The sequence below is a fragment of the Vidua macroura genome, chromosome 1 (assembly GCF_024509145.1).
Source record: "Vidua macroura isolate BioBank_ID:100142 chromosome 1, ASM2450914v1, whole genome shotgun sequence".
NCBI lineage: Eukaryota > Metazoa > Chordata > Aves > Passeriformes > Viduidae > Vidua > Vidua macroura.
In genome coordinates, this window is record NC_071571.1 from 94,646,458 (window position 1) to 94,672,198 (window position 25,741).

The 25,741-nt window shown below is 41.9% G+C and overlaps 2 protein-coding genes across 3 annotated transcripts in view; one reads left to right on the forward strand and one right to left on the reverse strand.

The window, feature by feature from the left end:
* RIPOR2 (RHO family interacting cell polarization regulator 2) overlaps positions 1-12,904 on the forward strand; it is a 66,777-nt gene extending 53,873 nt beyond the window's left edge. Inside the window, exons 14-22 of the mRNA XM_053987145.1 lie at positions 783-967; positions 2,724-2,892; positions 4,362-4,497; positions 5,396-5,557; positions 6,533-6,691; positions 7,732-7,934; positions 9,397-9,480; positions 10,087-10,177; positions 11,288-12,904. Coding sequence (XP_053843120.1) covers positions 783-967; positions 2,724-2,892; positions 4,362-4,497; positions 5,396-5,557; positions 6,533-6,691; positions 7,732-7,934; positions 9,397-9,480; positions 10,087-10,177; positions 11,288-11,388 — 1,290 coding nt within the window. The 3' untranslated portion in view covers positions 11,389-12,904. The remainder of the gene's footprint in view (positions 1-782; positions 968-2,723; positions 2,893-4,361; positions 4,498-5,395; positions 5,558-6,532; positions 6,692-7,731; positions 7,935-9,396; positions 9,481-10,086; positions 10,178-11,287) is intronic.
* Positions 12,905-15,085: 2,181 nt separating this feature from the next.
* GMNN (geminin DNA replication inhibitor) lies at positions 15,086-23,394 on the reverse strand. 2 transcript variants are annotated; one of them, XM_053994605.1, is made up of 7 exons: positions 23,327-23,394; positions 22,714-22,778; positions 20,976-21,074; positions 20,519-20,648; positions 19,777-19,859; positions 19,586-19,696; positions 15,086-18,032 (listed from the first exon to the last, which is right to left on the reverse strand). In XM_053994605.1, exons 2-7 carry the CDS (start codon positions 22,768-22,770, stop codon positions 17,829-17,831), a joined length of 684 nt encoding a protein of 227 aa, XP_053850580.1. In that variant the 5' UTR covers positions 22,771-22,778; positions 23,327-23,394; the 3' UTR covers positions 15,086-17,828. The 2 variants fall into 2 exon arrangements, with proteins under 2 accessions (XP_053850580.1, XP_053850571.1); XM_053994596.1 differs by lacking the exon at positions 23,327-23,394 and adding an exon at positions 22,859-23,066.
* Between the last annotated feature and the right edge of the window lie 2,347 nt (positions 23,395-25,741).

Genomic DNA, 25,741 nt, shown 5'->3' on the forward strand with positions numbered 1-25,741 from the left:
TACATCTGATCCTTCAGAATGACCCTGGAAGCAATTCTCTGGGCACATGTGGATGAATTGCCACATGGGGCCAGAGTATTTCATACTTCCTACAGCAACAGCAAGGTTTCCTTTGCATTTCTTTCCTGCAGTGAGGTGGGGATGGTGTCCCCCCTCTCTCTAGCACTGTTAATTTCTGAGTTACAATACTGCCTTTCTCTGTCACCTAGGAATCTGATGCCTTATTGGCTTTTCCTTGATAATCCATTTGGCTTCAAAGGCCACACAAAACTCCTCTCATTCCACTAATAAATGTGCAGCTATGGGATAAAATTCATTCCTGGCTAAGGTCTGTTAGAGTTACGTCTGGAATAAATCAGGTAGTGCCATTGGATATGTATAAATTGGCTTTTGTAGCTAGAACAGCAATTAAGGAATGTGCCTTCCCCTTTCAACTTCCATTGCATTAATTCCCATCATTCCTTTTGGAAAATGCCGAGAGCTGCAAAACTTGGATTCAAGAAGTACCTCTCATTTCTATAAAACGTGTTGAATTTTGTCTTTGAGGGTTTTCCTTTGGGGAAGAGAGTGGGTAGCATGAGGAGGGGAGCAGGAATGAAAGGCTTTCCCCAGGCTTTGATTGTATATGCTATGAATATGAAGGCTTGAAATGAAACACCCAATAAAATGAAGTTTTAAAAATAAATTGAAGAATTTGAAGTTTTAAGCTTTATCATTTTTTTCTTATCTTTCTTGTAGCAGCTAATATCTGGGGTTTTCATTGGTTCGTTCTGCCTTTGCAGTGCAAGCCAGCAGTAAGCCGAAGCAGGTCCTCCAGTTTAAGTCTAACAGTTGAAAGTGCTTTAGAAAGCTTTGATTTCCTGAACACCTCTGACTTTGATGATGAGGATGGTGGTGGTGTGGAGGTTTGTAATGGTGGAGGAGGTGCAGACTCAGTATTTTCAGATACTGAGATTGAGAAGAATAGGTAAGTTTGTAGTACCTGCCAGCTGTGCTTACGCCAAACTGACACCCTGGTTCTTTGTCACTAACAGGGGATCCTGGTGCACAATTTATTCAAGGAAGACTGACTAATCCTTGATAAGTTTTAGGGTCAGAGGGCTCCCCATGGCTGCTGCATACAAAATCTTTAGTTTCCAGGACCATTTTTTTTCCTCTGTTCAAATATATGCAATCTGTCCTCCAAAGAAGGGTAAATTGAATTAGGCTGGCATCAATACTGGCAGAGCCTCTTCCTTGACATAGGTTTGGACCTGGCTTTCCTTGGATGTAATTACTAACTCCTCTGTGGTTTTTCCCCCCTCCCTTTGTCTTTTCTCTCTAGCCGAATGAGTCTTTGCAGTGGATTAAGCTTGTCAGTAACAATAACACAGGGCCAGATTTAAGCAGCATGATGTAGGTTGCCTTTGGAATGTAAGAGTGGTGACTGGTACTCTGTTCATGGCCCTGCGTGTTACCTGCCCTTCTTTCATCACTTTTGGTCTTTCTGAGAAAAAAAAAAAAAAACAAAAAACACCAAAACAGAAAACAAAAAAGCTGTGGTGTTGTGCCGTGGCCTGCCATTGTTGTGTGACTTTAAGATGCTGTGCTTCAATCATTAGATCTTAAAAGCATGTTTGCCTCCTTTGAGCTGACACGATGCCCAGCAGGCACGTAAGCGGCACTAGAGCTGGAAAAAAAGAAAGGAACACAGTTCCCTCCCTGCCCGTGCTTTCCAACCAGGGAGCTATACTACTCATAGCTTGCTTAAAGCAATTTGAGTGCAACGAGCAACCACTGTGCAGTTCCCATCACCTCATGTCCTCATTCCGGAATAAGACTTGGTGGGAAAAAAAAATTGGGAAATTGTGTTGCTTGCTAAACTGGCACTCTGACCTCAGTCCAGTCTGTGCTGATTTAAGGATCTAGCTTCAACCAGTTAAAATACAAATTAAAATTGCTTTTTTTCCCCCCTCTGGCTCATCCCCAGACAGTGCAGATTCCCACTTCCATTTTTAGATGCATAAGTGTGTGACTCAGTGTAAAGATTGCAAGTGTTGAAACTTCTGAACTTGCAGCCAAACACACTTGCCATCTGGGGACTGACCTCAGGCTTTGCATTTAAACACAGGGAGGTTCATTTGTGCAGCAAGACAATGTTGGAAATAATAAAGACAGTAAGACTAGCTCTACACTCTTGCAGAAACAATTGGCAAAGTAAGCTGTACACATTGTGTCTAAAACAGCATATGAAAACATCATGTCTCTTACTTCAGCAGTGGTTTTCCTTTCCTTCTGCAATGAGCCTTAAATTTGACAGCAGGAGGACTCTGAAAGCACAGAGCTGTTCTTAGCAGCTCAGTGCTTGGGGAGGAACAAATTGTCAAGGTTCTTAATCCAGAGTGACTGGGCAGGTGATTCATCACAGATGGGAGAAAGCTGTCACCACCAAGGGGAGTAACCATGACAAACCTTGCTGTTGAGGGCATCACATCACTCAAGACAGGCCAGTCAGGGGACAGGTCTGTCCTCTAGATGGGCATGTCCCTCCTGTACCCAGAGAGGGCAGCCCTGCTCCTTTGTGATATGATGTGCCCATCACCAGGTTTCTGTGCGCTTTCAGCTCTTCTGCCGTGCTCTTTGCTCATCCCCTTGTGTGTGAGTGGGTGTGTGGGTGTGGGTGTGTGTCTGCTGTGGCAGCTGCCGGCCCTACACTGACCTCCTCCTCCCTCCCTCCTCCCCAGTTACAGGACGGAACACCCAGAAGCCAGAGGCCACCTGAGCGAAGCTCTCACCGAGGACACGGGTGTGGGCACCAGCGTGGCTGGCAGCCCTCTGCCCCTGACCACAGGCAACGACAGCCTCGATATAACCATAGTTAAGCACTTGCAGTATTGCACCCAGCTCATTCAGGTACCAGCCCAGCCTCAGCTGGGGCATTTATTTTAAAATCATTCCTGCATGAGTACAAGCCTGCAGCATGAGTACAAGCAGGCTGGCAAGGTCAGCACTGCTCCTGTGAGGCACTGGGAGCACAGGGCTGGGACAGACACCATGCTGGAGTTGGATGGTGACACCCTGACTCCAGCCAGAGGTGCCTCCATCGTTTCCATCCTGGCCCGTTTCGGAGCAGACCTGACATGGAACTATGGGATACTTGGCATGAGCTGCCCAGGAGAGCTGAGGGGCAGCGCAGTGGGACACAGGGGCATCCCCTGCTCTGGGTTACAAACTCCTGCCGGCTTTGCTGGGAGGTCCTCAGTAGAGTTAGTTCCCAGTTAAAGCAGCCTGTGTCTTCAGAGGTAAAACAGGAACCCTGTCTCCACTGTTTAACTGAGCCCCAGGTGAGCCTGCAGATTCAAGAGCAGAGATGAATTTTTTGCACAAGAGGCAGAGAGATTCTGTCTGCAACAGGCATAGTGAAGGCAGCATGAGACAGCCCCCCTGGGGCATCAAAATTGTCAGTTCATGCTCACAACTAGAAGGTTTTTTCTGTAGTTTTTTTTCAGAGCCCATGCACAGCAAATGTGAATTTAAACATCTAGTAAAGGAGGTCATCAGGGCTTTCCTGACAAATCAAAACATGCTGCAACTTCCTCTTCACAATTATTTTACTCTTCCATCTTAGATATAATTAGCTTTATTTTCCCAAAGGCTCATTGAAGCAATAGAACGTGAGCCTGATTCCAGCACCCTTAGTGCTGAGCTGGAAACTCTGCTGACTCACAACTATGAGAAAAAGGGAATTCTTTTGGTTTCAATACAAGAGTATACAGTAAATATGCAGCTGAGCAAGGTGAACTTGAACATCCACACACAAAGCAGATTTGATATGAACATTATTTATGTAGACTGCTGAAGAAGATACAGATATCAGCAGTAGGGAGTATTAGCAAGGATTCATTAATTAATAAAATTAATAAAGGCACCAAAGTAATTGATCAAAGCTGAAATGGAGTGGAGAAAGAGCAACATGTGGTCTTCCTCTATGCAGGGTTGTCCTGAAAGTCTACAGCCCATGTTGTGTGAAAACCAGACTAATATTCTTGCCTGGCTTTAAGTCTTGTGATGGGTTTCTTTAGCTTTGTGGAGTGTGTAAATCAGAAATTAGTTATGCAAATGGCTACTTGGATACTCAGGTGTCGGGATATGGATGTAGATATTGAAGGTACAAGCAATGATGCTTATCAACTAGGACCAAAAAATATCCCAACAACAAAAAATTCTTTAAGTTAAGGAGATCCTGTGGTTCGAGGCAATGAATTTGTCATTGCACTTCAGGTGTTTTGGAGTTCTTTTTTTTTTTTTTTTTTTTTGTCTGAGGCTGGGTTTCTGTTTGGTTCAGTGACTCCTTTTTGTCTCTTCCCATTTGTCTTCACCAGCAAATTGTGTTCTCCAGTAAAACACCGTTTGTGACAAGAGACCTCCTGGATAAGCTGTCCAGGCAGATCCTCGTGATGGAGAATATTGCGGAGATCAGCACTGAGAACTTGGGAAACATCACCTCTCTTACTGATGGTAAGAAACAGCTTTCCTTCTGACAAGGATTTGCCTGGAGATGTGTGTCTACTGAAATAATCACCGTGCAGAGCTCACCAGCAGTGCAGGAGAGGCCACTGCAGTAAGGGCTGGCTCAGGGTCACCAGGAGGTGCAGCAGTCAAGGCAGGTGTCACCTACATCTGTCCTCAGCACTGGTATCCAGAAAATATGTAAGTGAGAAGAGAAAGGACTTCTTACACAGCTTGATGTGCAGAAGATGGACAGGTGTCATTGGTGTCATGGGGTGGGGATACTTCTACCTCTGAAAACCCAAATTATCCTTCCACCTTTCTTTCCTGAGGAAAGGCAGGATTTGCATTACAATATCAGAGGCATAATACAACTTCTTGAACATTTCATTTTTAGTCATCTCTATGGAGAACTTCTTAGTTATTTTTCTTTCTGTATCTGCTTTAATACTTGGAAGAGTTTGACAAACACATAGTTACCCTCATGTACACACTGGCAGGATAGGTAAATACTACAAGGTGTATTTACTATATCAGAAAGTTGAGGCAAAAAAACTGAGTGACTTACTTGAAGCCAAAGTGTAGTGCTAGGACAGGGACCAAACTTGCGCAGACCATTTGTGGTGTTCCCTTAGTATTTTGTGCTATTTAAAAGGAAGAAACATCAATGCCAAGAACTGGATCAGGAGCAAATTTTCTCACATTACCATGGGAAACAGAAAAAAACATGTTACAAACCTGGGGTGAGCACGTTGTCATGTTCTGTGAAGGTAGTGGCTCAAGGAGACCCAGCAAACGGGATAGGGTGAGATGTTTGCTAGGTCCCCCTGAGACCCATTCTTACCTTCTTTTCAAAGCTGATGCTTCCAGCATGGTTTTGTTTCATCATTCATTTTGTCTTCCCCAGCAATTCCAGAGTTCCACAAGAAGCTGTCACTGCTGGCTTTCTGGATGAAATGTACTGGCCCTTCAGGAGTGTATCACACCTCTGCAGACAAGATGATGAAGCAGTTGGATATCAATTTTGCCACCACTGTGAATGAGGAGTGTCCAGGACTTGCAGAAACAGGTACAAACTGCTGCAAAAAAAAATGTGGCAGCCATCAAAATGGAGAACAGTTGTGTACTGAGCTTTGTTTTCTAACCCCTTGGAGATCTGTTTGGCCACAGTTCCAAGATCTCAGTTGAAAACTAATGCTACAACTCTTCAAACAGTTTTGGCGCCAAATAATAGGAAAAAAAAAAAAAAGGTGAGGTCAACAGAAAAGAAAATGCTATTTTAAGGTTTATGAGCTAACCAGAAAGAAAGTCAATTCCCAAATACAGATTTGTAAGTGATTCAGTGAATCAGGAACCCTTGCACTTAATTTTGTGTATCTGTATAATTCCCACATCACACTGCAGTGCACTGGGGTGAAATTAATCCACATTCAAGTGAGTTTGTCTGTGCACAGGTTCTTATCTTGCATGGGATGTACCACACCTCAAACTGCAGCTATACTGACTAGCTCTTCTTTGGACAGAATGGGGATGGAGGCTGATTTGCCCAGCTGTGGCCACCTGCACTGTCGATGCCGACATAGAGCAGTGTTCTCGTTCCTGCTCCATGCTACAGCTCTCACAGACAGTGCCTCAGAGTAGATTTCTGCATGCCACACTAGTGCAGGAACATGAAAAATAGCAAAGCCAAATCCTGCCTCAGTGGCACTGTGGGGATGTAGCAGGCAGTGCATGTGGAGAGGGGTTTACGATTCAGGATATTGTTTAGGTAGAAATGATGCTCCACTGATTGCACAGGAAGCTGCACTAGCCATCTGTAAACTGGCAGAGGTTCATCCTTACAAAGATATTCTCTGACAATGAGACCCAGACAGGGAGAAGGCCTGTCCAGCTTCTAACCTAACCACAGCTGAGTTTAGAAACGTTGGGAAGTATCTGGCCTTGAAGATGAGGTTCTTTCTTTCCGGTGTTGAAGTGGACTGCATAATTTTGCCAGCAGCTTTTGCTCTCACTAACCTGTCCCTTTGTCCATGGCTGCCTGTAGTCTTCAGGATCCTGGTGTCTCAGATTCTGGACCGGACGGAGCCTGTCCTCTACTCCAGCATGTCCTCCGAGACCATTACTGTCTTTCAGTATTACAACTACTTTGCCAGCCACAGTGTCAATGACCTTGGAAGCTATTTGCTGCAGCTTGCAAAAGAAGGTAGGGTATATAAATTCTGCTGGCTGGTTAGGGAGTACCTCCCTGTCCTTCTGAGCTCAACACAAGGCAGCTCAGCCCTGAGGCTGGTTTTACAAAAGAGACAAAGAAGTGTCCTGGCTATTGAGTGAATGCACCTGAACTGTTGTACGTGTCGAGGGAAAGGAGCTGATGCAGATAGACTCTCAGCCATTACTATTTCCATATTTAAATGGGAAAAAACTGTTTTGGAAAGCACTGTTTTTCAGGGGATGGCTGATGGTGGTGGGCTGAGCCCAAGGTCTGGGAAGTTTTCTGTGCCCACAGCTTGGATAATGTCTTGGTCTCTCACCACCTGTTATGGAGACACCTTCTGATGTGCTGAGAAATTCTCAGGGACCAAGGGATCACAGCACCTCAGGGTTTTGCAGGCTCTGCCACCAAGAGCTAAAGAGAGAAGCAGATGCTGCACAAAGTGTGCTGAACAGCAGTCCCTGGCAAGCCGAGTTTTCTTCTCTATTTGAGAGGGAATCTGAGGAACCTTGCCTAGTTTTCCTTTTTATTTGGGCATACGAGGGAGCTCTTGCTCAAAAGCCTGGAAGCAAAATAGCATTTCAACTCACCTCTGAAACATATTAGCCCTAGCTCTTATTGGCAGACATCAATCTATCCAGGAGAAGCTCTCACAAAGATGCTCTGAAAGTCAATACACTAGCCAGGATATTTGGTTTCAATTGTTAGAGTGAGAATTCACATCTTCCAGCAGAAAGCAGGGATTTGACAGGTGTGCCTTTAGCTCTGGGTAGACCTAAGTGCTGCACTTGGGCCCATCTACTCATCTCCTCACTTGAAGAAGGTCTGAGAAACTGGCCCAGCTTAAAGCCCAGACAATTCCCCATGCAGATACACTGCCATGCTGCAGTTCCTCAGATGGGAATATTTTAATATCCTCAGTGTGTGTAATATAAATCAAGGATTGCTAGTGAGAAAAGGATCAACCCAAAGTACTGAGAGTATAAAGTAAGTAACATGGACCTTTATCCTCCTTTTTCTTGCACTTTCAGCATCTGTGGTTCAGGTGCTGCAGTCAGTGAAAGACGGAAAACTGCAGCAAAATGTGTCCAAAATAAACTCCAATAACCTTCCACCACAGCAGGAAGTTTTAAGAGCTTTGGCTTTACTTCTCAATGAAAATAAAAATGAAGTCAGTGAGACTGTGGCATCACTTCTGACAGCAACTGCAGAAAACAGGCACTTCAGGGAGAAGGTAAGTGGCAGAAAATCACCTGTCGCATGAGAGACCTGTGTCATCAAGACTTTTTTCTACCTGTATGCCTCAAATATCTGTGCATATAAAATAACAGATCCAAGCTTGATTTAAACTGATCCAGAGGGATATCCTGTCTAATTTTTCTGCACATGTGCAGGTCTGTTTCCATCTTTGTGCCAGTCTGCTTCTACCTGTCATTACGCTAAACAGGTACCAATCAAAACTGCAAATACTTACTGAGTGCTGTGCTCTCCAGCTATCTCCCACACTTCAGCATTTCTGCTGCCCTGTCTCAGACTTGGCTTCAGACAAAGGCTTCAAGGTAACAGTCCCCAGCATCACCAACACGCAAAGACGCAAAGATGTAGGTCTCAGATTTTTTTTTCCCAAAGGAGTCTGTCAGCTATGGGATTGCCCACCATTTCCAAAGGGGATGGACTGCCTTGGGCAAACACAGCTCAGCTATGAGAACTAAGATTTGAGTCTATCTCTGATACCAAATGCAACAAGCAGGGCCAGGTTAAACACAGAAATTAAATAGAGGGGAGAAGGAGGAGAAAGAAGAAATTGGGGATTGGCTCCTGCCATTTCATGGCAGACCTTTCCCTACTATCCATCTTGTTCTTTGTCAGGAAAGAGCAAAAGAAAAGGCAGCTGGAAGAGGAAGAGTGGCAGAAGGAAGGCAAAGGGAAAAGTCTTTGCTTCTCTTGTCTATCAATCCAGTCCCCTTTTTGCTTGCCCTCCCACTCCATCTTCCATTTTTGCAGCCTCTTGGTATTTCATACCATCCTTCTCCCATCCCCAGTTTCCTGGTGGCAGCATCTCAAGGCAAATACAGCCTTCTCCTGGAACAGGCATGTGTAGCTGATACCTGGTCCACTGCCTGCAGGAAGGACCAAGAAGCCAGGAGTGGCTTCTGTGAGGGTATTATGCAGCCTTATGCTGCAGGTGAATTCACTGTACAGCTGAGTGCTGCCGAGATTTGCTGCTGTGTAGTAGCTACTAATTTCTAAGGTCAAGCAGTAAACTGGTCTAGCAGCTCATGCTGACATTGTAGTAATTATTTTAAGTCTCCCTGGGGTCTATACCAATGAGTTCATTATTATCCCTACATTAAAGAGACCATCACAAGGGCCACCTCTTGAGATATTAGACTCCAAGGCCCATTCAGAGCTCTTTGGTGATATGTGGTGAAAGGCCTTCAAAGATGCCAGACAGTGCATCTCACTTTAACGTGAACTCCTCCTCCCCAAAAGCTGAGGCTGCTGATCTATGACTAGTGGTCTGGCCTGGATCTGCTGTAGGGAATTATCCCACCCTGTGCCATCCCACATGCTCACTGTCAGGGAGGCAGGCTGCAATTGCTCTCCCTTTAACAGGGTAGCAGTACCTCCGTGCTCCACCCTTCTCTATGGAGGCACAGACATTTTCAATGCTATTCTTCTTTATCTGTTTACAGGCCTTGATTTATTACTGTGAAGCACTAACCCAGCCCAACCTCCAGCTGCAGAAAGCAGCCTGCTTGGCTCTAAGATACCTCAAGGTAAGAGACAAGGAATACATTGTGGTGCTTGGCTTTGCTTTATAGAAAGGACATCTGATAGGTACAAACAACAAAAGAGAAATTGCAATAACAACAGCAGTAGTGTTTTTGTTTTGGGTTGCTGTGCTCCATCCTTTTTCAGATAAAGGGAATGGTTTAGAACCTTCTAAACCACAAACACCTGGGCTCTGTGACCTTGGTAAAGTTTTATCTTTTGCATATCATCTTTTCCTCCCTCTTATATTGACTTCAGGAGACTCAGTTCCACATCCCAGAGGAAAAAAAAAAAAGTTAATGTGTAAACTACTGACTGAGAAGGATAAGAAAATGCTTTCCCAGGATAAAATGAGCTCTAATGCATGTGGCCTGCAGTAGCAGAAAGGAGAGATCACAGCTTGTTAGAGTAGGGTCCATGCCAGCAGCAGAAAATACACCTGCTCCAAATGCTTCCCCTCAGGGAAACCCCATTCCTCCTGTCTCCACCAAAGCCCTTTGCTTGGAGTGGGAAGGACAGTGCAGAGGATGGTTACTATTTACATGCAAGGTTGTGGAAAAACCCCAGAGTGTCCTGTGTGGTGCTAATGCAGTTCTCTTTGCACTTCCCAGGCTACTGAGAGCATTAAAATGCTGGTCACACTCTGCCAGTCTGACAATGAAGAGATCAGAAAAGTGGCGTCTGAAACCCTGCTCTCCCTTGGTGAGTTGCCTGGTTTAGAGCAGTATTTAATTTTATGTTTTAACAGAGCAGCATGTGAGACACCTGAGCTATGTAAATGCGAGACTGTAAATTGAAACAAAACTTTACAGAGTGACTTAAACAAGCCAGAAAATACAGATTCTTAAAAATAATTCATTTTGAAAATGAGCCAAAAAGAGAGAAATTGAATTGTGTGAGTCTGGAGGGGGAAGTAGTAAAAGGAAGGATAGCAAAGGAGAAGTTGAGAAACAGAAATAATTGATAATTAATCTGCACAGTTTCTGGGCATCAGTAATTCAGTGGCATGGAAAAATTGTGTTTTTCTGGCCTTTTGTCTAGGCATGAATTTCTACTCCATGGGGGAGGTGTCCTTGTGTTATTTTAATTATGCAAATCCTTCAAATATGCTCTCTTCCATTCAACACTTCAGCAGGAATTCAGTCTGCTGTTGGACATGTTATTGCTCAGGTTGTAAAACAACTAGCCCAGGGACACTCGAAAACTCTGATTGTTCTGCCATTCTTCTAGACAACATACAGAGGCCAGTTTTGGTTCCTAATTGCCAGTTCAACCCATTAGGCTCAATGCTATCTTCGTGAAAGTGCATATAGATGGCAGTAGCTAAGGAAAAGGCGTTTGAAAGACACAATAATATTTACCAAACATACTGCTTCCTCATTTTCAGCAGTACAGAAGTAACGATGTGGATAGACTCACTTCTTTAAAGTGCCAGGAAGTGGGAGGTGGATAAACTTTATATTTTCCAAGGTTGACTCAAGTACATCACAGCAGCAGCTGAGACCTTGACAAGCACAATAGGTCATTCAGTAGGACAAGCGTGCAGATACTGTCACCTCGTCATACAAGCCACATCTGCTTCTGTTTGGCTTTAGATAACCAAGCAAGCTACATGGGAAATTTCAAAAAAATAGTAATTTGAACATACAGAGCATGTTTAACTTTTCCAAATAATTTCTGAAATTGCTTCTAACAAGATAAAGTTTAAGAAGGGGTAGAAGTTACCCCTTCTAATAGCAGAGAAATCCAGTATTTTAAATGTTCTAGGGCAATGACATAATACATTATTATGCTTTATCATTTTGCATTCAGGTGAAGATGGGAGACTGGCATATGAACAGCTGGACAAATTTCCCCGGGAATTTGTTAAAGTTGGAAGCCGCCGTGGAACTGAAGCTGCCACAGCTTTTTAGATGGAAAAGAACCTGCTAATATTTAACAGGCATTAAAGTAGGATGGAGCTGCACTTCAGTGTGGGAACAAAAGGAAGACTTTAAAGAATTTTATGAGAATGTTCCAAAATGTAGCCATTTACAGACTTCTTTAACAAAAGCAAAATCTAAAATCCAGCTTAAGGATTCCTACTGGCTCCTTGTTGCAGCTCATGATGGAACAGTTGGATGCTGAGGAACAATACTTTCTTGACTGATTCTAAACAAGTAATGTAATTGCAGTTATTCAGCCTCAATAGACTTCTGTGAGGTTTTTAGAATTTGGCATCTCCATATATTTTCCTATTACACTTACTTCCTTGAAGTTGTTGTGAAAACTTGAGACGTGTGATACCATATCTAACAAGGACACTCAGGAGGCCACCTGAAAAGGCATGCAAAGAAATTTTCCCTTGAATCCCAAATGAAGTGTCTGCTGCCATGCAGTGTCCCCAGCAACACTTCAGTGGCAGGAAACACTGCTCAGCTTTCTCAGTTGTGTCTTGGTAATGAAATACAGGGAAAGTTCTACAAGTTTTGCCTGGAGAAACAGCGTGATGTAAACCCTGGGAGGCGTCATTTTGGTGACTCATTCTAAATGCCTCCACTTGTCTTTTATTCCCTTCTCTTGCCCTCCAGCAGCAAACCATCATTAATCCAGCAATTTCTGAGAGGGATCAAACAATCATGTAGGTTTCTGAAAGCTAAATGAAAAGGTAAAGTGCATTTATTTATTCTGAGAAGAAGGAGTGAATACTGCTAATTGCACGAGTCCCCAAAACCATTTTGTCCTGCAAAATGTTTGCAGGCAGGATTGGATTTTGTACATTCTAATTAGAGGAGCATAGTTTCTATAGAGTGATTTCAATATAAAGAACAGAACAAGCTCAAGTGCACCTCGGAGGCACTAATAAACAGAGGGGGAAGTGAATGTACCTCCCCTCCCTGCACTGCAAGGTTGAAAGCGAGTGCTTCAAACTGTTGATTACAAGCCTTAAGTTAACAGAGATGAATAGAATTTAACAGAAGAGTGTTCCTGTACTGTGTTCATTATGCATGAAATGCTATTTAGATGTCAATTGAAGTATCCAAATTTGCATAGAAAATATTGCAAACAGTTCACATCAAGAGGAAACCTTGTGAGCCAGACACTTTGGCAGGCAGGGGTCATTTGTTTTGGTTTTTTTAACTGTGAATGTTACAAGAATGTACATATCTGTATATTTATAAATATATATATTCTTCCTTTAATTAAAGAAGTACATTTTGTACAGTGCAAAATGCTTACTTGTTTACTGAGGGATATAAACTCTTTTTGCAGAAGGTGAAATAGCCATGTTATGGTTTTTATATTACACCTGTCCCATCAGTTGAATTCTTTCAAGGTGTCCTTTTGTATCTACTTTTTTTTTTTTTTTTTTAGTTTTGTGGCATTTGTACTCACCATATTTCCTATCACATTTAAGTTATAATAAAGATTATTTTTAATTACTAAGTACATCAGTCCATATGTACAGTCACCCTTTCCATCAGCAGCCTCTTCACTATCAGGCTCATAGTCTAAGTTCAGAGCAAGCCAGTTTTGTGTATCATTCAAGATACTTATCAAGAAAGGCTCCACAGGGACTACCAGAAAATGTGCTGGAGAGGCTCCAGGATTGTTACCAAACTTGCACTGATTACTCCTCCCTTCTGTGAATTCCGTGAAGACTGACTCTCCTCAGACAGAAGATATTCCTTCCATTCGTTTTCCCTTTTCAAACATTCAGCCTTACAGCACGCACCTTGGGAAATGCAGAGCTGCCTATGGAGCAGGGAGCCAAAGCCACAGAGAACAGGGAGCAGCTCACATACAGAGGTACTGCATCAGATGGAGGGTGTTACCTCATTGTAGTTTAAAGCCACCCTTGCAGAAGTTTATTAGCCTAAAGCTGATCTGCTACACCATTTTAATCAGGATTCATGACAGCTGTGACAAAGTGAACAGACCTTAAAGCTTCCAAAACTGAAGGCAAAGAAAAATGACCAAAACATTTATTTGTCTCATAGCTTGTACATTTTTATGCTTGCAGAGCTGACAACGCTGCCTTTTCCTGGCACATTGACACAGTCCTTGGTGGAGTAGTAAAAACCAGAGGTGAGCATCACAAGGCTCATGGTTACCGACTAGTATAGAAGGAAACAGCAGGCAGTAATTACAAAAGCTCTTAGGGCTGCAGCAGGCTTACTTGGACAAATTTAAAGGTCAGGGCCACCCCAGGAAAGTATGTTAGGAAAAAGTTCCCATACCAAAGTAGCTCAGCAGCATTGCAGATGGAAGAGATGGGCAGCTCGCTAGCAGTACACTGGGAAAGGGGTTTATCTGGTGGTAGAGGTATCCTTACCTTATGCTGTGGTGGGTTTTACTACCCCTGCCATGCTGTCACTGTCTCAGCATTTGGCCCCATAAATAGAAATCTGTAGCACCCCTATACTACTGTAGATAGAGCACAGCATGTTAGGCTGCCCAGTTTCACCCTGCTACTGGCAAGGCTGTTATATCCATCAGACCTTCAGAAAAGTTACACTCTACAGCTTCACCCTATCCTGCAGTCTGTGATATATACATTATAATTTATACTTTATAAATAATGCTCATCATTAACGTGGACTTCAAAATTAGCAGTCAACAACTGCCAGATACTGTATCTTCAGTATGGCTCCCTGCTTTGCAGTGGGATTGTCCTGAGGAGAGGATCCACAGCACCCAGCTTCAAATAGCTGCAGTGCCCCGCAGGTAGGATAGATGTGTCCTCACAACTGATTACATTTCATTACAGGCATTTGCCAGCAGTTCATCAAACAGCAGCAAATTAAGGCTCCTCATAACACCATTATCAGTTGCTAAACTATCAGTTGCTACAGGAATGGAAAGATAAATGAATAACACAATAAACATTTTCTGCTGAAAAAAACACTGATGAAAATGCAACTCAGACTTAAGAACACTGGAGTGCTGGAAAAGCACAGCCTTGGCAAAGTTTACACATCTTCTTATTAAATTCTCAAATCCAGTTCTGAAAACAACCTGAGATGACCCTTGAGGAAAAGTAAATGAATATGCATCTCATGTTCTTAACAAAAAATAACCCATGACTAACTTCATTACTTATGCAGAGGCCACACCATAAGCTGCAACACAGGACAATGCTGCAGGCCCTCACGTAAGCAATCCAATGCCAAAAACCAAGCGAGTTTCAGCTGCCCAAACAAGTTGCTATTATGGTCTAGTTAATTTCTCCACACATTGTCTTAAGTACAATGGGTGCTTTGTAAAAATAACAATTTTTAGTGTAAACCAGTTATGAGTTCTTCCTCATACAATCCACACAAACAATCCCCCTGCCCCATGGTTTGCTTATCCCTGCACAGCAGCTCATTCATGAAACATCTGACACCTGCAAATGACCCACCTCCCCACACCTTGCTCTTGCATGGCTGAAATTCAGCCCTGTTCAGACACGCACATTTTATGGGAGAAGTGCTAGGACACTGTGGCTACATCCCTCTTCCACACAGCCTGAGCCTGCCTCAGTGAAAGACAAGATTGTGTCTGTACCCTCTGCAGTGAAAAGGAGTCAACATGCTGGCAGCACAAATGCATTTGACTTCTTGGGAAGAATCACATTCTGTAGTTAGGTTCCAGAACTGATCATTTTATTGTGTTAGATAGAATGTTCTCTCTGTAACTTAGCTGGATATAAAGGTTGTCTTTAGTGATGCTCATTTTCAGCTGCTACATAGCTGTGTTACAGTGACAAATGAGTTTCCCTACATACTGGTTGTACCAGAACTAATTACAAACAAGTCTCTGTATACTTTCTACACCTTTGACAAGCTGTTAGCACCTAAATACCAAGCTCCTAGACTTAATATGTAGCACAGTGCTACTACATGTATGTTCATAAAAGCACTCAGGAATTTTCAGAACAATAAACTCGATCCTTTCAGAATACTTTTAAACAGCAATTATTGCAGCATCCTAAAACTGCTGAGAACATTTCCATACATTAATGTCTGATACAATAGGCATAGTCACTGTTTGATCAAGGTTCAATGCATCTGTGACAAAGCACGTATAATGGTTTTATTACTGTGGCAATTTGTTTCTCACATGTAGCCTTCTCAGGCATCACAGGTTTTTTCAGTTTCTACAGCAAACTATCCGCTCTGCTAACAAATTGCACTTAATAAAACCATAGTAGTCTTGGTTTAAAACATTAGTATGTATTACTAAGTGGCACATGCCTTTTTGCTATAAGAATTTACTCTACTACAGGTGGGCCAAATGCTGCAGCACATCCATCAGCCTACTTGCAGTACTTCCATGATTTACTTGTACATAGTCTATTTCAACAGAAGGATCCAGCATATTAAGGGACTGTCACATCTTTTTATTTAAATAAAAATGAATCCAGAAAAAGCATAAGATTTAAACCTAATAAGCATTCTTCTTGATTGACATGAAGATACTGATGTAGAGATGAAGATACTGCACACAAATTCTGGATTTGTCTCTTTCTGGCAGTTCTGTTCCAACAACAGCACCTGTACTACAGCAGCTCACACAGCAGGAATTGAAACAGTGGAAAAGTTGCACTTGCTGTCTCATTTTGGTCTGCTAGCCATGCCACAGTCCCTTCTTCCCTTCTACAGCCTCTGCAAATAAAGTATGACTGATGTCTAAAAATAAAGCCACCTCTAAAAACGTTATAGTTAACAATAACTTAAACTAAATTGAACTGCAAAGAACAATTATATCAAAATGAAAATGCTTCCTTATTTACTAATGTTGAACTACTTTGTTAAGAAAGTTGCTTAGAATCTGAGATAGGACAGGTCTAAGTCATTTGACAAGCATTATCCACTTCTTAGCAGAAAACCAAGGTTACTTTACAAAGCATTTGCCCAGCACCCAGTTTTGTTTCTTCAAAACAGCATCAGTGCAAGATAAAGGACACACTTTTATCACCTTTTCAGCACTGTGATGGAAATGAATGTCTTAGCGCTCCCTGGAGCACACATTGGAAGATAATCTTGTGCTTACAAAATTCACAAGAAAATTGTGATGCCTCATTTTCTAGTTAGCATGCTTGAGGTAAAATAGCAGCCAGGAGTATTACTGCCTACAATGGCTTCTGACATTTCCTGGATGTCACAACTGAAATCTGTTGTAAAACATCTGTTAACTTATCAACAGCCACAGGAAGTAAAACAGAAGGAATATAAAGGTGCCAATCTGATAGCTCCAGTCATTCACACATACCCTGAAGCAACCACCTTTGGCAAGGCCAGAGAGATCCACAAACCAGGAGGCTTCTATTCACTTCTGCCTCCTGAAAGCCACTCAGCTTTAAGCTCCTCCCAAGATATGGTGACAGGCACCATTGTTAAAGCCTTGTCACAGAACTGCCCCGAGTTCACTCAGTAGTAGAAAATCTGTATCCAATTACTCTCCTGCTCCATCACAGCCCATGCAGATACCAGATAAGGTGCTCAAGATTTTAAAGACCCTTTCTATTCCTATAAACCTTTCAAAACCTTGGTAAGAGGGTGTCTCGTCTCTTGGTAAATACCACAGCAGTACCTTGAAAACAGTGTTTCCTTTCAGAATAGCTCTGAAATATAGGCTGCTTTGTCTCCACCTAGTTTTCAAGTACAGCTGCTACTGGGTCCAAGAACACACCACCTTCTCTTCATAAGCCAACTAAAGTATTACTAAAATAAAAGGTCTAATATTTGCTACTTAAGCTCTCATTACACAGCTTGTAAAATGCTTCCTTAGAAGGCAGAGGAAATTAATTTTAAGAAGCCAGAAAATCATAAATCTAACTGACCTTTATATTTTGACTCTTTATTACCCAGGAAGATTTTCTGAAACCTCACCAACAGCACGCAAATTTTTGCTTTTCCCCCCACTCTATCCACAGAAAAAGCAATTTTGTTCTCCAGAATTCTGCAAATCTAAAAAGAACTAAAAACTGCCCAGGCATTCCCCCAAACTCTTGAAAGCTTCCACCAACAGGAGTCATAATTGATTTAAACCAAGGATTAGCCATTCCCCTGTGAATTAAGACACTATTTTGGTAATGCAAAAATTTATTTATCAATTTTCATGCATCATGTCAGACCAACTGATAAGAAAGATATTTACACAACAGTTGAAATACACAGTATTTGCGTTTCATACAAGCAACTACATGCAGTCTGTAGTAAACTTTCCATGCAGTATTCAGATGCTCTTCCCACTGCTACATAATTTCAGTTAAAAATACCAACATCTGCAATGTTCCCACAAGAGTTTCTATACCTGAGGTTTAGTATATCCTTTCAAAAGGAAAACTGCAATTAAAAGCCACATACATAAGCCCTTTTAAAGGTTGTCATTCCAGTTGCACATGGCTTGCTTCCTTGGAAAGAAGATCTGATCTATCCTCTCTCAAGCCAGACAATACTTGTGATGTCTCTTCTTCAGAAGGGCTGTCTGCCTCATCTCCACAATTATGCTCTTCATTTTCCTGCCTCGATTCCCCTAGAGCCAGACTCTCCAGTGTCTCAAGATTGTCAGGTGCTTGCCCAGTTAGCCTCTACAAAGAAACAGAAGACAGTGAATTTAATTTTTTTTTCTACTTAACTATGAAATAGTGAAATAAGACCCTGCATATTAAATTAAGCAAACTAATCACCTTAATTTGGATGTTGTTGATATAATCAAAACATTCCTCAGTTCCAAAAATCTCAAGACACAAGTTCAACTCAAATTACTACCTCTTGCAAACCACATTTGCTTCAGTTTTTCTTAAGTTCTTCAGTAGGACAGGTCTTAGGCAACCTAAAACATGGGAAACTGGTTCCCAAGTATTTACTATAGTACCATATATATTTCGTTTTAGAAAAATTACTGTACAACAAATTTACTCCATTTTTAGTTAGAGATGAAGCTACATTAAGTCTAGATGAGCTTTAAGACCCAGCAGTCTCTAGCACTTGATCAACCTAGAAGTTCCTCACCTAACCTGATCTAAGGAAGATAAATAGGACTGTATAGAGGCTGGTTTTGAAGCTACTGGTTGCTTGATGTATCCCTTAAGCTCATTTAAGCCTCAGAAGGGAGCAGCTTACAACTAATACGTGATGATAACTTTTGAGAAACTGTAAAGAAGTTTCCAACTATATTAGTTCAAGTCCTCAAGTAATGTAATTTCTGCCAGTGGGTTTATCATTAGCAAGCAGTACTCCCCAAGTACAAAAAAAAAATTCAAGTGTAGCAAAATAGTCTTTCAAGGTTGATCTAAGTAACTGCACTAACTGAAAAGTAGCTTGATGAAGTTTAATTCTTGATTAGACAAGTTACTTGCAATAATTTCATTTTGTTTCCACCTCCCAGTCTAGTCATCACAGACTCAAAGTATTTGCCAGGCACCCAACTTCATATCCCAGCTTAATGAGAGCTTAATTCCTGCAAAAACAACCTGAAAGCCACAACCTCAAGGTTCCACAGATATCTATGTATTTATCACAGCTTCAGTGGCTCTTACAAACAATCCATTCCTGCTAAAGGAGCCATGGAATTAGTGACACAACTACTTGCCCCAAGGAATTCTCAGAGAGCTGTCAGGAAATTTATGAGTTTATGAACCCTAAAGACTCTGTGTACAGCCCTTTTTGGGCAGTGAAACTGGCACTATGCCTTGACCTTAAAGAGCATAGTGCTCCCTCTCACTGCTCTACTTTGTCACTGTTTCAAGTTCAGTTTCTCAAAGGACACAGCCAGTACCAAACTATTAAGCACATGAATTTAAAGTCATCCCAAAAAAGTGAAAATCAACTCTTCCTTCCCTTATCACATTCTCCAACATGCAAATCCTGTTCTGTTAAGAGAGTAGGTTGAATCCCTCCTTCTGAAAACATCCATCTTAGTACTCTCATTACTCCTACAGGTACTAAGATGGGAAAAAATCATCCCCTAGAAGGAGCTTTTTGACTCTAGAATTAGAGCAATTCTGCAGGAAACAAGTCAGAGAGCAGTTTAAAATGAAAAATCATGTGAGCACATAGAGAAGTCATGATTCATTATAAATACCTTGGCTGGTTTCTCACTTTTTGTTCTACAACATTAACTGAAAATTGCTTTGAGTACCTCAATCACACTGGTCATATAATGGACATGCTCAGCGAGGGTCATGAGCTCTTCATTTTCTTCTTTTAGGCGGGCAATTTCACCATCCTTCTGCTCGATTTCTTTGTGCAACTGAGTTCAAATAACAAAATGTCAGAAGAGGAAGACAATAGCCAGATAACTTTAGCGGCTAGGCGTCTTTGAGTAGCTACCTTTTCATTTTCTTGAAGCACTTCAAACAGAGCCTTCCTTCTTTCTTCAGCCACTTCTTTCCAATACTGAGATGAAGGATCTCCTGAAGTTAGAGGCTACAGTAAGTCTGTGGCTCTTCTTAAGAGCACCTTAAGATATCTAACTTGCATACAAGTGTTCTATGAGCTGTGATACTGAGAACTCACTCTGTATAATGTTTTCAAAGATTAGTTGTAGAACTGCAACTAGTGACACAAGCTTACAGGAAACAGATCCTGCACTGCACTAACAGCTGTACAGTGCCAAGCTGCCTCAAGCAGGGCAGCAGGCTCTGCAAGATGGACACATTTGCAAATGCTGCTCTGAATGTGTGCTTTGTGGAAGACAGAAGTGTTACTTCCAAGTCACTGTCCACACTGGGCATAATGGTTCTGAGAAACTGCGCTGTGGCGCTGTGGCAGAACAGGCTTTCAATTCAACTTAATTATTAGTCACTGGAAACTTCTAGCCCAGCCAAAATAAACTATAAGACTTCTTAATACAGCTGCACACCATGCTTCTCAGCTTCTGGTTATCATGAGCTAATCCTTAACATCTATACTTTATTTAATATAGAGGATAAGTATCATCAACTCCTGCTAGACATTATGAAAAACCCACAAAGCCCTTATCTAAATTACAAAGGAAATATGTTTCAAGTAGTACTCCAACAGCAGCATAACATTCAAAGTCCAAGAAAACATTTCAGGAATTACCACATACCTTTCATCATGAGATCTTCAGCTTGAATGACATTCTCATTCTCTTGCTCCTTGTCCACAGACACCTCAGCTTTACAAGCCTTTGAGGCAAATTTGTTATTACAGAGTTTCCTTCTGACTGAAGATTTATTCTGCATAAAACATGGGCAGGTTTAAGTTTAGAGAAACATCTCAGCCTACATAAAAATACAAGCTTCTAAGCCTGCACACTCATGACTGCAAGTAAGTCTCTAAGTCCTGCTTTCTTCACATTATAGTTCTAGTTTAGACATCTTCCTTAATACCCAAAAAACTCAAATTACTAGGTTTTAATATTGTTTATTACTAGAACAAGCTTGTGTCACTCTAGTTGGAATGTTTTATTTTTTCAAATATATTAGTTTTCAGTTAACAGCTCAAAAGCATTTCACTATGACTAGAAATAATTCCATATTTACAGATTATCTTTTAGTTTATACCTCATTACGCCTGCCAACCAGGTTACCAGCTGCTGAAGGCTGAATCATTTTAAGAGTCGGTCTTCGGGCAGCACTGCATGTGGTATCTGTGAGGTACTTCTGAAAAGACAAAAATGGTTCAGACAGTAGCCGCTCTTCTTTACATAAACTGAAAATTAGGAATCCATCATGCTTCCATTAAGGTAACACACAATTCTTCTTTTCAAGACAAAAAAAAAAAAAAAAGACACTGTAGCCTATATTAAGGCTTTTGTAATGAAGGTGATCTAATTACTTGTAGCAGAGATTGATCTTAATCACATGAATCCCTGCCTCACCAGAAATATTTACCTTTCATAAAAGAACTTGAGCAGAAATACTCTGATTAGATTTCAAGACCAGTGACTTTAGCTGGGGCAGCAGCCTCAGACTCTTGGGGACAAGGACCAAAGTGATTGCAGTTGCAAGGTTAAGTTGCAAGGTAAAGGCACATCAGGTAGTAGCTGTTTTTGTAACCCGTGAATACACCATCAAACAGTGCTCATTTAAATAGATGTGTTACTTTGATTATCCATTAAAATGGATCAAAAGTTTCCTTGCTTCGATCCAGACAAGCTATTGTTTTGTCTAACCAGTATGTTTATCACCCTTCCTATCATGCATAAATGCCTCTTTCCTGCATCAAAGCTTTCTGACTGGGTTGGTTACACTGCCACCATGGGATAGCAAACAATGGCAGACAACCAAGCAAGAACAGCCAGGATACAATGCCACACCAGCGTGAGAAAGTCACCGATTCACACCGTACTTCATAGGACAAGAGCTCGCATTTCCCACGGTAGTTTCTGCCACCAATTATCCTACTGTTCCATTAAAGGACAAACATTAACTGCTGTGGGAACAAGAATCACACCGTGTGTCAGACACTGCTTGCTGTTACTTAGGATTAGAGTTAAGTATACTCTGCCAAGAAATTATTGGCCAATACTCAAGTTAACCCACTGAAAGTGCAAAAAGCCACACCAAGCAATTTATACCCTAGACACACTATGGGACAAGAGTGGCATAAATCAGACCTATCAATTAGCAATTTTCATTAATACCTGAAGCTTCCATTCCAGTCACTATGCCTCACCGTACAAGAACTACCAGCCTCTATTATATACAGTTTTGTACCAGTCTGATTAGGGCCTACATTAAAATATTTACCAAGAAGAGTTACTAAGGTTTGTACCTAATCAGTTAACTCTTAAAAACCTAAAATGTTTAAGCATTTCTACCAATTCCAAGGCAACTATTATGAAGGTGACTTTAGAAATTGAACTGCCTGCTTGAATGTTTCAGTTAAAACATGTCCAACACAAGACAGATAGAACTCTTCAGAAGTTCCCACCCATAAAGAACAACCTACAAAACCTACTCCACAACCACTAAGCATAAGCCAGACAGATTCAGTAAGGAAAGGCACATAGGATAAACAAACCAAACCAACCCCAAAAAATTAAACGTAGAGACAGTAAGCTCAGTGTCAAAGTAAAAAGGACTTGCTGAGCAATAGGAAAAAAAGTAGTCATAAGCACATAAACCCAAGCAGGACAGCATGTTCCCCAGCCACATTGTCTGCCAGGAGGTTACTCAAGCCAAATGGACATAAGCCAGGTGGAAGCACATTGCAACAGATCCCCTTCTATTCCTTCAGTGGACAGAGGAGCTTGTGTCAGACAGAGAGGCACTAGCTTCCAGGCTTTAAAGCCTGTACCTGCAAAGATCCTGAGGACTGTTCTGCGGTCAGTTTCTGTTTCATTTTGGAATTCATTAGATCAACTGCAATAGAAAAAACAGTAAAATTAATACAGCATCTCTCTACTCCTGAAGTTCGGGAAACACTAGTTAGAGAACACTACCATTTCGGATTATCAGCTTTCACGGCTGCCTTGAGCAGCCGGCCATGCACGGCGTGGTCACTGGGCCCCTCCAGAGCCCCTCCCGAGGCTGTAGCCGGGACACGAGCGGCGGGAAGGCAGCGCCCCGCACCGCCAGAGCCCAGCGCAAAGCGGCCTTCCCGCAGGGCTGGCGGGGTGTCCCGGGCGCACAGCGGAACGGCTGCGGGGAACCGGGCACTCCCCGCCACCACCCGCCGGCCCCGCTCCCGCCAGGAGCTCACAGGGCCCCTCCCTCCCCGCGCGCCGCCGCGGCCAATGGGGATCAGCGAGCCAGGAGCCCGCCAACACCCGAACTCGGCCATGGAAGCTTGCGGCCCCAACCCACCGCCGGTGGCTCAACCGAGATGAAGAGCGGCCCCCTCTCGTCCTTCCCGCCCCTCTCCCGAGCCCGGTGTCCCAGTCCCGCTCCCTCCCGCCGGCCCCGCTCACCGGCGGCCGCTCCCGCACGGGCCCCGCAGTGCGCTCTCGCACACCCAGCCACGTTCTATAAGGAGCGCGCTGGTGGTCACGTGACCCGGGGGGGCCCTCTCCGAGCCAATCGCGGGCCGCGCTCCCCCCGCCCCGCGCGCCGAGGCCGGCGCTGAGGGGGCGCGCGCTGCGGCGCGCGGTCCTGCGGGGTTTGGTTGCTTCTGGATTTTGGTTTTTTTTGTTTTACTTATAAAGGAGTTGTGCCAAATCAGATTTAATCACGCCTCCGCTTATTCTCATCACTCCTATCTAAACACGGTACAACCCGCAAAACCGGGGAAGAAAATTAGCAGTGTTAAGCCACAATAACTGCTACAGAACACTAATTTTATGCATGATACAGACTACAGCTCATATTAATTATGCCTAAGGCGTGCTGTTAAATTTGTTAGAAGCCAATTGACAATTATATTCTTGCAAATATTTGCACATTTATCTTTTATTTATACTAATAGTATCTTCTGCTGACTTGTGAATAAACAGTTTGTTAAGGACACATTCCTTGCAATCAAGGTCTCACAGAACAGCTATCAACATTTTTCCCAGGCAATATGATGGAGCTATTAGAAATTAGGATAACTACAGAGAGAAGTATTTCTTTAACCTGCTATTCTGTCAGTCTCCTGTTTGGAAATAAATTCTATGGCACTTAAGAGAATGTTTTAAGTAGAATGTCACGGTCCAATGAAAGCAAGAAAGGCGGAACATAAAAAAAGATGCATTAGGAAATCTTTAAACAAGGATAAGGAAATAAAACTGATCTTTCTCATTCAGTCTCTCATTGACCCATTTAAATTTTCATTGTCCACAATATCCTTTGGCAAGTACCTCTAGAGCTCAAATAACCTTTGGTCTGAAGAACGCCATCCTTTTTTTTTTTTTCTTGTGAACCTGATTCCGATATTGTCACTTGATGTCCCCAGTCCTTGTACTGGAATGGACAACAAACAACCTGCCCTCATCCAGGCCACTGTTACACAGGCTGCTCTTCAGTTCCCTTTCCCAGGCCTACTTAGCTATCCGTGGCATGACAGGTGTTCCATCTTCCTGCTCTTTTGTGAACTGTGTGGCATTTCATTTGCCACTGTTGAACACAGGGCTGGCATTTCTATGGAAAAATCTGCCATAACTCTTAGATCTTATTCTTGAAATTAAGATATTTTTCTTATGCATATTCTTTGACTTTTATCTGCATTGAATTTCATTGCTGTATTTGCCCATCACTCAATTCCATAATGTCCATCTGCAGTTTTTCAGTCAGGTCCCTTCTTGTTATCTTGAATAATACAGTGTCATAAGCAAGCTGGCACCTCAGTAAGCTTTGTCTTCTATTCAGCAAATGAAAATAACACATGCAGAAACATCATCTAAATTAACATTGTTCTGCTATAGTGCTAAAAAAAAAGTTCATGCTCTTAGGTTAGTTTAATTCTTGCTGATTCTGCAAGAAAATTTGAAATTTCCATGTTTCAAAACACCAGCAGATATACTTAACTGGTTATATATGCACACAGATCCTACCAGCATTGAATGTCATTTCAGAAAAATCTCAGTACAGGTAGTGCCTATATAAGCGCAATATAAAAACATTCCTATTTTTACATTTTATGTTTTCTTATACATAAATTTAAAAATCCAATAAAAACTATACTAACATTTAAATTAGAGGCATCAATTTCTATCATAAATCATACTTAAGAGGCACTGTGTGCATTTTATGTCTCCAATATATAAATTGTACATCTTGTAAATACTATGTTTTCAAATGAAACTTTCCCAGACATTACCTTTTCAAAATTCAGGTTTAATTCATAAAAAATTTTCAGGTGGATTTACAGTTCAGAAGTCGAATAACTGCTTTTGGAGATGTTGGTAATTGGAAAGATCCAAGGTAAAGGGAGATGGTTCTGATGTGACAGTCTTGTTTGTTTTTCCTTTTAATTTGTTCCTTGCTGGAGGCATACAGTCTGGAGGTTTATTACAAAGCTGCCACTCCTTCAATTTATCCATCTGAAGAACGTGTCCTCTTACGAACCACCATGTCCCAGAGTTCAATCTCTTCAGTTCAAAAGGTTTGTAAAGAACCCTATCACCATCTCAGAAAGAACACTGAGAGTTTTTTATTAGAAGCTTATTCATAGCCTTAATTGTGGGAAACCAGTATAATAATATAAAAACCTCACAAAAAAAAAACCAAAAAAACAAAAAAAAACCAACCAAACAAACAAAAACAAAACAACAAAAAAGAAAACAAACAAAAAAAACCAAACCAAACAAAAAAAAAAACCACCAAGGCATCCAGGTTATTTTACTGTAATAATTTCCCTTTTGTAGCCAAAGTTCCAAAGTTTTAATTTAAACAGGGATTAGGGCATT

Bases quoted from the DNA above. Each gene is read 5' to 3' on its own strand.
- GMNN (XM_053994605.1), bottom strand. From the start codon at position 22,770: ATGAATTCCAAAATGAAACAGAAACTGACCGCAGAACAGTCCTCAGGA. The intron at 19,860-20,518 runs GTATGTGGTAAT...CTCTAACTTCAG, and splicing joins TGAAGATCTCATGATGAAAG to GAGATCCTTCATCTCAGTAT. The intron at 19,697-19,776 runs GTAGCTACTCAA...ATTTGAACTCAG, and splicing joins TGCTTCAAGAAAATGAAAAG to TTGCACAAAGAAATCGAGCA.